Below are 12,361 nucleotides of genomic sequence, written 5' to 3'. Positions count from 1 at the left end.
AGTGAAGTTGAACTCGAAGAAATCCAGAAAATCTGCAAAGCAAATTACCATCAGACCACAGCACAGACTCCAGCAACACTTGGAATCATGGAACAGATTGAACCAGAAGAAAGTGTGGCGCGTTTGCAAGAATTTGAAGAACCAGCACTTGAAACACCTGTTAAACCACCAGGAACCTTGACAGCAAGACAACAAGAGCTCAAGGATAAGATCATGGCTCATGCTGCAGCAAATACAGTAAAAAAGCGGTTCCCAACTCTAAAAACAGTACCCAAGAGACACCTGGCGCCTCTCATGAAAGATGTAAATACAGTACTCTCCACTGTCCAAATAACATCAATTGAACAAACAATTCTCAGAAGGGACATACATTCATAGAAGGAGAACTTCACACATGGAAGAAGCAGGAACAGAAAACCCTTTTTGCGAATGGAACAAAAATGCTGGAAGCCAGCAATTGTTTGTACATTCCACCATTACTGCTACAAACATCCAGCTTAGTAATTTTATTCCAGCTAGTTACATATAACCAGTTAGTTCATTGTGAATTCCAAATTGTAGCTCTTAATCTTCCATTAAATGTATAAAATAATGATTATATAATTTAGTTGTCCAAGATCTTTTTGCTTGTCATAAGGTCTGTCTGAGAACTCTTATCAGGAGCATCAAAATACCTGCTGAATTATTTGAAACAAGTTTTGTTGTAGGCAATATATATCAAATATGAGAAGATTATTGGTATATGTAACAAAGTTAACAAAATAATGCTTTGAAAAAATATGTCTTGGTTTAATTTTAATATTTTTTCTAGTAATATGATATCAATCCTTCATTTAGTCTTTCAGAAATGCTTTGAAATTTTTAGACTAGTTGTGACATTGTACTTGAAATGCAGAATATTTTTGTATTGCTTATTTTATCAGGTCACCCAGAAATCTTCCCTTTGGTCCTTACTGAAAAAACCCAGGAAATATTTAACTGCCGGGCTGACAAAGATGTCACAGCTGAAAATCCTTATAAACTTTTGAAAAAAGAGGACATCGTTAATGATATGAAGGCAAGAGCTGCCATTTCTGACTTCCACCCAATCAAAAAAATTATCGTGGTGAGTTGCCCTTCCTTTCAGATAAATATCTCAAAATCTTCTTCCTTTGAAAGCCTCACGGTAGGGCACTAGATGAAGGGGATAAGTATGGTGAGCCCAATAGGTTAAAGAAAATCCAGAGAAAACTTCCAACTGGCTGACCTTTTCGAAGAATTCAGTATTCAGCATGGGATGAGTAATGATGACCTAAAAGGAAGTATTATTGGGGAAAGTTAATTCTTTTTGTACTACTGGAACACCCATCTAGGATGACCAAGGGCTGTGCTGGTTGTGAGTTCTAAGTCAATAATAATAATAATAATTTTATTTCTTACCTGCCTCTCCCTGCAGCTCGAGGTGGGTTACAACACAATTAAAAAACATGAACATTGCAAAAAATCAACAAATATACATATTTCTATAAAAGATCCACGTTAGAACTTCATTTCTTTAAAATAAATATAAAAGTACACAAAACAGATATCAAACAAAGGACACGAGTTTAAGATTCATAGTTAAAAACTATCCAGGTAGGCCTGCTGGAAGAAATGTGTCTTTAGATGGGTTTTTTTTTAATTCTGACAGCTGATCTAGCTGTTGGAGCTCTACCGGCAGATCATTCCAGAGTCTTGAGTGGCTGATGAAAAGGTCCACTGGGTGGTGGTTGCCAGTCGGGTTTTGGGAGGCTGGAGCAGAAGGCCCCCAAAGGACCTCAGTGTTCGGGAGGATTGTACGGGATAAGGCGATCCTGAAGGTAACCTGTACCCAAACCATGTAGGGCTTTAAATGTCAAAACCAACACTTATACTCTGCTTGGAAACTAAATGGCAGCCAGTGGAGTGACATTAGGACAGGTGTAATGTGTTCACTCCTAGATGTTCCTGAAACCAATTTGGCTGCTGTATTTTGAACCAACTGGAGTTTCCAAATTTGGCACAAAAGTAGCCCAATGTAAAGCACATTGCAGAAGTCCAACCGTGAGGTTACCAGCACATGCACTACCATCTTTAGGTCTTCCGAATCTAGGAAGGGGTGCATCTGGCATATCAGCCGAAGCTGGTAGTAAGCACTCCCAACTGTCACATCTACCTGGGCTGACATTTGGAGGGACAGATCCAGGAACACTCTCAAGCTGTGAATACAGTTTTTCAGCTGGAGTGTAACACCACCCAGAACTGGTTTACATACCGCCACCGCCAGATTAGGATCCTTGATAGCAAGCACCTCTGTTTTGTCTGGATTCCGTTTCAATTTGTTTTTCCTCATCCAGCCCATTATCTCCTCCCAGCATTCATTCAGTGGAGACACACTATCCTTAACTGAAGCTGTTTTGGAAGGCATGGAGAAATATAGTTTGGTGTTATAAGCATGCTGATAACACCCCGCCCCATTCCTATGGATGATCTCTCCCAGCAACTTCATGTAAATATTAAAAAGCATTGGGGATAGAATGGCACCTTGTGGGTTACCATATACCACTCAAGGAGCAGCTATCCCCAAGCACCACCATCTAGAACCTGCCTGAGGAGTACAGCCGGAACCAGTGCAGCACAGTGCCTCAGATTCCCAGCCCCTCCAGATGCTCCAGAAGGTTATCATGGTTGATGGTATCAAAAACCGCTGAGAGGCCTAGAAGCACCCTGTCAGTGTTGAGATGGAGATCATCCTCTAAGGCAATCATAGCAATCTCAACTCCATGTCCTGCTCTTCGTGTCCTGCTCTGAAGCCAATTGGAAATGGGTCAAGGAAGTATGTGTCATCCAAGACTGCCCTGGAGTTGGAGGGTAACTGCCTTCTCAATCACCTTGCCCAAAAAAGGGAGGTTATGCACTGGTCTGTAATTATTAGGGTCCAGGGGATCCAAGGTGGATTTCTTTAGCATCAGTCTAAGTACTGCTTCTTTTAAACTGGAAATTCCTCTCCCTGAGAGATGCATTAATGATTTCTTGTATTTGAGATCAAATTGCATCTCCTCCCTGGATGACCAGCCAAGAGAGACAGGGATCAAGAAAGCAGGTTGTCCTCCTTACTTTGCCTAGTACCTTGTTCACATTAACAGTACTCACCAATTGAGACTGATCCAGTGTAATTCCACTCACACTGGATCATTGTCTTGGCATCTGCTCCAAAGAAAGTTGAGTTTTCTGCCATCTGCGTTTTAGTCGCATTTCCCAACTATGTAAAGAGTCTTAGCTGCCCAAGGAAATCTCAATTTCTGAAATAGTCAGGGCTAGATGAAAAATAACAGCTGACAAGTCCTCAAACCAATCAACATTAAAAATATATTTTGCTTTGATACCAAGTCAGCTCCACTTGAAATCTTGAATTGTTTGTAATTACACAGGATTACCCTGGAGAAGAACTTCTGATCGTATTTGACAGAGAGCTAAAATATGGACAGATCTTTTATCTTGTTGCAACAGAAGAGGCCAAGGAGAGTTTTCTGAATGTAAGTCATTTTGAAACTGTATTAACATTTATTTCATATGTGCCTGATAGCAATCTTATGGGCAGGAATTGGTGAGACTGATATAATGTAAGACCACTTGAATATTGCATTTATTTTTATTTATTAAATATTTGTACACCATCACTTTTGCGATTATTTACCCTGACAGCCTCCAGAGGAAGAGGAAGATGAAAGAGAAGCTAAAGAGGGGGTCCAAGAAGAATATGTTTATAAGCCTCCAGTGCGCAAACCTTGGATTTCTCTGGGAAGTGAGAAGGAAATTGAAGAAGAATCATTTAAGGAATCGAGAAAAATGGTCAAAACTCTTACTTATATTATTCAGTCTTAACATATCTGGTATCTTGTTGAGCAATTACAAATGTGTAAGCTAGACTTGCACATTTTATTCATGTTGGTATTCATGTTTGCAGTTGTAAGATTTGGGGCTTCGAATCAGGGATTATCCATAGTTGCGTATTTTAACTAATGTTATGGTGGAAGGTCTTGGCCAAGGCTCAACTAACCAGCCCTTTGGTCCAATCCACTACTGCTCTTCTACAGTTTTCAGGGTTTGATTTCATGAGCTACAAATATAATTAAATTATACGGCATCTCCAAAAGTGTGCCTCAGTTCTTAGAAAAATCTGTGTGATGGTTCACAGAAGAGAGATTTCAGATATATTCTCCAAAAATGGCCAGAATACTTGGAAACCTCAAAAACTTTTATAATAAATATGTCCTCAAGATAATCAAAATAGCCTGTATAGATTCTCCCCACCTAACTCTTGACTTTTCACTATTTTGTTATATCCATCTTCTCTCTACTAATCATTGTATACTTACCTGTATTTTGGAAGTCATCCTGCATGACATAATGAGATCTTTCCTCAGTTTACAACCCTCCATGCCTACTTTCCTCAAAATAAGTTTTATAGAATCCAGAGGGAATAAAAATGTTCTGTTAAATAAATAAGTCTGTACAATTGTGGTAGGCTAGGAATATGCTAGTATTATCTCCTTCTATAGTCTGGCTTTATACCTGTTTGTTGGTGAAGATAATCTTATAGTTTTAGTCTTAAATTCTACTGGATAATCTACATACATCTTCCATCTGTTTTTGACTCTTCACGATTTCTTTCCTGTTCCTTCCTGCATGATTTCAGAGTTCTCATCCCATGGGAAATGTTAAGTATCTTATGTATGAATCTATGTAGCCAGATTAGGCACAGACATTTTATAAGATCTTAAAGACTTATTACTATTTATTTTAATACTTTTTGAGTATAGTTGAGTATAGTTGAGTTGATAGGTAAACTGATTATTAAAAAGAGCAATCAAAAACAAGATGAAGAACCCTTACAATGCTGTTAAGAAACCATACTACATCAAACAGACATTTCTCCAAGAAAAAAATCAATTAAAAGTATTTCCATTGAAATTGCAGATTAAGTACATGATATCTCGTCCACACAAAGAATTTGGAGTTCGGATTAAATTCCATAACAGAAATGCATCAACTGATAAACAAGGCTATGTGGAGTGTACATCTTATCAAGACAAAAATTTCAGTATTCGACAACTTGAGAAACATATAGCTTTACAGGTAGTTCCAGAAGAAAAAGAGACAGGAACTCAAACAAAATGGTAAGGCTAAGACCTCTAAAATCCCATTTTTAATAACAATAAAGGAAATAATGTTAATGTTAATTAAGGACCAAATTAATTTCCATCCAATTCAGTTCATTTCTTTCACTTTTGTATAGGGGAGAGGAGTCTCCCTTCAATAGATCTGATTTGAAATGTGCTGTGTCCAAATCTTACCTTCTGTGGATTGGTTTTTGAGGCTTTGGTTGATTTTAAGCTTGGGTTTTAGAGGGCTTTCATACCCTCATCATCAGCAAACAATGCTATCCAGTTGAGAGTGTGCAAGTAGGAGGACACATAAATCAGACTAAACATTAACAGGGAGATGTGTCATATAAAGAAAGATTGCCTACCAAATGTTGTTGGGCTGTAACTCCCAACAGCCGTTGCCAGTTTAGCCAATGGTGAAAAATGCAGGGACACATAGTCCAATGACATCTAAGGAAGAGGATGCAGAAAACACACCATTGATGTAAAGTATCATATATGCTTCTGACCTAAGTGTTGCCAATGTCACTTTTATCTGTCAGATACTTCTCAAGTGCATTTCATTTTCTTTAGGACCTACCCCCGAAATGCAACCACACAGTATCAACCTAGACTATTTTCAGATGAGGAAAGGGAGAAATATTTGTCATCAGAAGATGTGCAAAACTTTACCCTATCTGTGGCTCTCAGGTTAGTATCACACTCTAGTTATGTTCTGAACTGTACAATTTCACAAAATGGCTTGATCGTGCATAAATGGGCTACAGCTGACCCATGCAATCAGTTGTTGAATGGTGAGTTGACACATATGTAAATCCTATTGATTCAATGAGTCAGTTTTTCAATCTTTAACCTTTGTGAAACGTGGGACTATTTCAGTTTGAGAGACTCTTAAGTAATTCTACATAGACCATTTAGATTGGTTTAGGGTTGTGTCAGCCTGCGGGCATCTATATAATGCATGCAGGCTGATGTATCTGATCTTTGACAGTTCTACTTCTTGGATCTCCACCATGTGACTGGCCAAGGGAGCTTGGAAGAAACAGAAGGGGGCTTCACTTCTCTCAAGCTTCCTTGCTGGTCACATGGTGAGGGATCAGGACATACCGTAGAACTGCCAGAAATCAAGTACACCCCCTTTTCCTTTATTTTGAAGGGAAAATCCTGGGTGCTGTCAAGAACCCCACCACCACATCATTATGAATCTGAGCATTATTTTTATGGAAAACACATGTGCTTTCACACATAAGAGGATATCAAACCAAATGGTGATATGGACAAAAAGCCTTCTAATCGGACTGTAATAAGAAGCAGCAAGTAGTGATGAAAAGGACATTAAAATATTTGAAAAATGTTTGAAAAGCATTTCATTCTGTATACAGAAAATCCTGCACAGAACCATGTACAAATTTGGAATGGAATACAGTAAATCCTGAATTGCAAATAGGGTCTTAGACAGTACTATTTCCTAAAACTTCCTGCAGCAGGATAGTAAAGTTAAAGGTTTTCTCTTGATATTAAGTCTAGTTGTGTCCGACTCTGGGAGTTGGTGCTCATCCCCATTTCTAAGCCGAAGAGCCAGCATTGTCCGTAGACACCTCCAAGGTCATGTAGCCAGCATGACTGCATGCAGCAGGATAAAAATAGTTAAAATTGCTTTTTTGCTTCCTTTCAGAAAATTAGTGAAGAATTGCATGCATACCAGCATGAATGTTGTCATGGATTTACAGATAATGATGCATCAAATTTAACCTCTCAGTGTGTATTCACAAGTGCAAATTCGATAGCTGTGTAATGCATTCTTGGGCTTTGTAGCTTTGACATGTAGATCCAGCCTAGGTGGTGTGTAGGAAAGAATTCTGCCTGCATCTGTGGGAAACAAATGTCAGTCAAAGTTAATGGTAATGAGTTAGATGGGCTAATACTGTGAATCAGCTTGAAGCAGCTTCCTGTGTTCCTTGGACAAGTAGCATCTGATGTTTAATTTTTTCATTTACTCATACACAGAACCGAAATAGCACTGCAACAAAATGAGATCATGAATGCCTTTTATGACGACTGGAAAGCCCTTGCAGAAGACGAAACTGGCTTTGTGGGCAAGGCAGATGTTTACCTGAAGGAATTCCAGTCCTTTACAGATCTCCATTTTCTCAAGGACAGAACTGTTAGCTGCATCTGCTGGCATCCAACCATTTATGGTAACCTGAAGGTTTATACCAACAATTGACAGTCTTAGACTAAGGGGGGGGGGTTGGCTTCTCTAAACTCTATAGCATTGCTGTGTGCCATCATAGCTGCCCTTTGAGGTGTTTAGAAATGACATTTCATAATTCTCCATCTCTGGGGGGAATTTGGAGCTTTTTTTCTGATTTGAGGTCCCCTCCTCCCCAAATTATATTATGAGGTACAACATTTGCCTAGGCAGTGCTTTTTTCTAAAAAAATTTTTAGCCAAAATGAGGGATCTCTGAAGTTTGTGTGGTGGGCACGGAGATTTGGTGGTACAAGGGCCATCCCATAATCTGTAGATTGCATTATTTTCTTCCCTAAAGTATAACATCTTGTAATTGCAGTCTCTGCTAGTGAATTGAATGCCTTCTGGATAACAGCTTAAATGGAGCCACAGAGAAACACTTTATGAGTGAGCCTAGCATTTAGAAACAAACTAGATCTGCTCCAAAAACCAAATAGCATTTAGTTTGTAGGTTGAGGGCTGCCTAAACATACAGAAAAATGTGAGCTTATAAATTAAGAGCAAAATAATATTTCTGTTTATTTTATATTTATATGTATCAGCATCAAATTGTTGCCTGCTATAAGTCTGCCCTGAGTCCCCTTTTTAGGGTGAGAAGGGTGGGATACAAATATGTGAAATAAATAAATAATACTACACTTTGGCAATGAAATACCCAGAAATAGGATGGGTGACACCTTGCTTGAAAACAGGCTATATGAAACAGATCTAGACCACAAGCTGAACATGAGGCAACAGTGTTATGTAACAGCTTATAAAGCCAGTGCAGTTCTAGGCTGCATCAATAGGAATATAGTGTTGAGATCAAGGGAAGTCATAGTCACACTCAGTTCTGTTTTGATCAGACCTTACCTGAAATACTGTGTCCAGTTCTGGTCACTACAATTCACAAAGGATATTTACAAGCTAGAATTTGTCCCTCAGCCATTCCTATGAGGAATGGCTGAGGGAGCTGATATTAGCTTGAAGGAAAGAAGGCTGGAAGGGGACATGATAGTCATGTTTAAATATTTGAAAGGATGTCACATTGAGTAGGGTGCACGTTTTTTTCTGCTGCTCTGGAGACTATAACAAATTGCAGTGGGGGGGGGGATTCCACCTAAACATTAGGAGAAACTTCTTGATTGTAAAAGAGCTGTTTAGCTGTGGAATATGCTGCCTCAGAGAATGGTGGAGTCTCATTCTCTGTAAGGGTTCAAGCAGAGGTTGGATGGCCATCTGTCCAAGGTGCTTTGATTCTATGTTCCGGTTGGACTGGATAGCCCTTAGAGTCTCTTCCAGCTCTGTGGTTCTAATAGAGCTTGAACTCTTTCAAGCTAGTGCAGTGGTTCTCAATCTGCAGGTCCCCAAGTGTTTTGGCCTATAACTCCCCAAAATCCCAGCCAGTTTACCAGCTGTGAGGATTTCTGGGAGTTGAAGACCAAAACATCTGGGGACCCAAAGGTTGAGAACCACTGGGCTAGTAACTGTAGTTCTGTTCTAGAACTGCTCAACTCCTTACAAAAATCTTCCTGTTCCAGATTGGCTGCACCAATTAATAGCATCATTTCTCTTATGTCCTACTATCTGCTTTATATAATAACAGATAATTATTTATTTATCCACCCTCCCTGTTATAATATTAGAACTCAAAATAAGACAGTGAGGCTGACAGAGTAAGTTCAGTATAGAGAGAAGAAGGGAGACCTTTCTAATGATGTTTTATTGAGTTACAGAATTCACCCCCAAGAAGCATTGATGAGTGTTAGCTTTGAATTTGCAACTCTTCTAAAAATGCTTTGTTAATGATTTCTGTTTGTGCCCAATTGATTTGACACTGGATGTGACATTAAAAGACCCAAATAAAACCATGAAAACCCCCCACATTATTGTTGCAAGTAGAATTTTATTTATCTTTGACCAGGGACCATTGCAGTGGCAGTAACAGAACGCCTCAGTTATGAAGACCGAGTGCAACAATCTGGGAAATTACTCTTGTGGAAAGCACCAATTCTGTTTTGGAGTTTTACAGATCCTATTCACCCTCAGGTATTGAATAAAAGCCCTTTCATGTTTCAGAGGTGTTTGAACAACAAAGCAGTAATCAAATGCAACATAAAGCTGCGCTCAGATCTGACATACATATTTTTCTTACCCGCTGTTTTTGATCAATATATTTTCTAGCTAATGCTGGAATGCCCTGAAGATATCTACTGTTTTGAGTTTTCTCCAAGTAATCCCAACATCATTGCAGGAGGTTGTATGAATGGACAGGTATGAAATCTATTCATTTTCCCCTCATTCTCTTTCCTGTATTTACATTTTTTACACATTGCGTCTACATCTAATGGTAGAAGATAACAATGTAGAAATTATAGAGAATGTCATTGTATATAACGGGACCTGAGCATCCATGGATTTTGATAATGACGAGGTGTCGTGGATCCAAACCCTATCGGACACCAAGGCTTGCCTCTTCTATAGTGCATCTGAAGTTTAGCCTAGCTCTAAACTTTTACATCAGATGTTAACTAATTTAGGTCAATTTTCCGGATTATCATGTGGGATTCTTCAGTCTTAGAGATGTAGAACGTTTTTACAACTCTTTTTTTCTTACTCCAAAACTCCAGAATAAATTCTCATGTATAACCTGAAAAAACCCACATTGTGCAATGCGTTCTGTAGAAGAGACACAGTTCTGTCTTCTGTTATGCAACAAACATGTCAGCCAAGCAGAACAATTTACCAGCTAAGGTATCAACCTCCCTCTTTTCCCCTCTAGATTGTACTGTGGGACATTTCAGAATATGAAGAGAGGTTGCAAAATGCAAGATCAGGTACAACCAAGAGCACCACAATTAATATGGTTAGTATCTAATTCCATTTATCATTCATGTAACGAACTTCCTAATGACCGTTTGCCATTTTTGAATGATTCACACAAGGCATAAATGAATTAAAAACCCCAATTAATCTGAAGGCTCATTCAATACACTTATCGTCCATATCAATTATCTTTTTTGTGAAAGTTGGAAATGTGATTGCTTGGGTCATACATTAATAGAATAATTACACATGTGTCTATTCAGAACAGATTAAAAAAATTACCATTTGAAGAAAACCCTTTTTAAAATATTAATTTTTAAAAACTGCTACCTGCATTTCCTTGCTGTATTTATAGTTGCTGATACTTTGTTGTGTTTTCACTTTACATTTTACAGTTTTAAACTTCCCAGATTGTTGTATCTTAGAAGCATAAATCGTTATAGACATTTTAGAAATAAATAAATAATGAAAATACAGTCATTGCTCCACATTTTCTGAGGATAGGGGCATAGGATCCCCACAAAAGTGAAAAATCACAAATTAAAAATGATGTTTTTCTGTAAAATATTTCTGGAAATTGTGAGGACTCTGTGGTCAACTTTTGGTGGAGGTTGACCATAGACTTGCACTGGTGGAGCTAGAGGTTCTTAGAGCAAACATATTACAGAAATCTACGCATAGTCAAATTTGCAAAAGTCAAACCAGCAAATCAAAGGTCTAACTGTATTCTAACAATATACTATTCTTCCCTGCCCTGAGGGACCCAGACATCCTTCTAACAACATGGCATGTAAGCAAGTCAGAGGATTGTTTTTCCTTGAGCTTTGAGAATCTGGATTATTCAGATGGGTTTTATCACTAGACTTTGTGTGTGTGTGGGGGGGGGGGAGGTTCTTTATTGCCATTAGAAAAGCTTGAAAAAGTTGTATGTTTGAACTATTGATCCACAATCACAGTGCCCATACTGGTTTGTGGATTCCATAGGAATTGCACTACAAACTTACACACACACACTTTTTGAACCTTTATAAAGACTATAAGTGAAATCTTTGGATGAAAATTGAGTAGCCAAAGAAGAAAGGTAGGATATAAAAAGCGAAGTCCATTGATCACATGTGTCTGCCATGGTTTTTTGTGACCTTTTGGGGACTTTTTTTGTTCCAAAATGCCCTCAGTGCCTTGTAGGGGACCTTGTGGCATTTTCACCATATTGTTTTGCTCCCCCAGGCCTTTTAGACCTTTTAAAAACAGGATGTAATTTTCAGTGGCATCTTGCCATAAAGAAAACGCTACTCCTAGAACATAAATGGATCCAAGGGCAAAAATATGGTCAAAATGCCCCTGGAGGTTATGATTGGATGCCAAAAACAGTTTTATGTGTGTGGAGGATACTCATTGAAGGTCCTGCCCTACCCAGGGTTTTTTTTTTTTGGGGGGGGGGGAGCTCCCTAACCTCTGATAGTTGCCTACCAAAGACAATAGAGTAAAATGAAATAAGATATTGAACCCCAATTTTCTGTTTAACTGGAATTAATTTGTACAACATAATTGACTGGTCATAAGAATTTCAGAGAACAGCTTTATATTTACACAAAAAGTAATTAAATCATATGGTGGCTCCCTCTTTTGTAGGGATTAAAAAGGTTTTGTTCAATTTTAGCCAAGTTTCATGCTGGAGCAACAAGCTGCGAAGGAGCCACACATGGTGAGATATTGTGCAGTCTCGTCTATAGAATATGGCCATAAAATGGTAATAACAGATATACACTGGCTGCCAGATTTGTTTGAGGTAAGATGTAACTATTAATAACATCATACTTGTGTGAATAATGGATACAATGCACTTACTAATGAACAGCTTAATACTAACGGAAACATAGAGGTTGCGATTAGGCGCAATCCTCTCCTGGCGGGTCTCAGATACATTGTGACAGAACAACTTGCCAGCTGAAGTGCTCTGCTGGCAAAAAGCTAGCAACAAAAAAGTTAAAGAAGCCTTGTCTCTGTTTATGTACTGTCTGTCTTTGTCAATTGTATAACTGTATTGAATGTTTGCCATATATGTACCCTCAGGGAGATGGAGAAGAATATAATTAAAGTATATTATATTATTATTAAAGTGGGCAGAGAAGGGGAGA

General features: G+C 38.5%; 1 protein-coding gene across 1 annotated transcript in view; it reads left to right on the top strand.

Annotated features, from left to right (window-relative positions):
• Positions 1-12,361, top strand: part of dnai3 (dynein axonemal intermediate chain 3) — a 52,521-nt gene that overhangs the window by 24,765 nt on the left and 15,395 nt on the right. Inside the window, exons 4-13 of the mRNA XM_003223068.4 lie at positions 924-1,105; positions 3,429-3,533; positions 3,703-3,849; positions 4,978-5,177; positions 5,739-5,855; positions 7,173-7,363; positions 9,322-9,446; positions 9,582-9,671; positions 10,180-10,263; positions 11,884-12,012. Of these exons, the coding sequence (XP_003223116.1) occupies positions 924-1,105; positions 3,429-3,533; positions 3,703-3,849; positions 4,978-5,177; positions 5,739-5,855; positions 7,173-7,363; positions 9,322-9,446; positions 9,582-9,671; positions 10,180-10,263; positions 11,884-12,012 (1,370 nt within the window). The remainder of the gene's footprint in view (positions 1-923; positions 1,106-3,428; positions 3,534-3,702; positions 3,850-4,977; positions 5,178-5,738; positions 5,856-7,172; positions 7,364-9,321; positions 9,447-9,581; positions 9,672-10,179; positions 10,264-11,883; positions 12,013-12,361) is intronic.

The sequence above is a fragment of the Anolis carolinensis genome, chromosome 4, assembly GCF_035594765.1.
Source record: "Anolis carolinensis isolate JA03-04 chromosome 4, rAnoCar3.1.pri, whole genome shotgun sequence".
NCBI lineage: Eukaryota > Metazoa > Chordata > Lepidosauria > Squamata > Dactyloidae > Anolis > Anolis carolinensis.
Note: the sequence above shows the minus strand (reverse complement) of the source record. Positions and strands in the feature narration are given on the sequence as shown.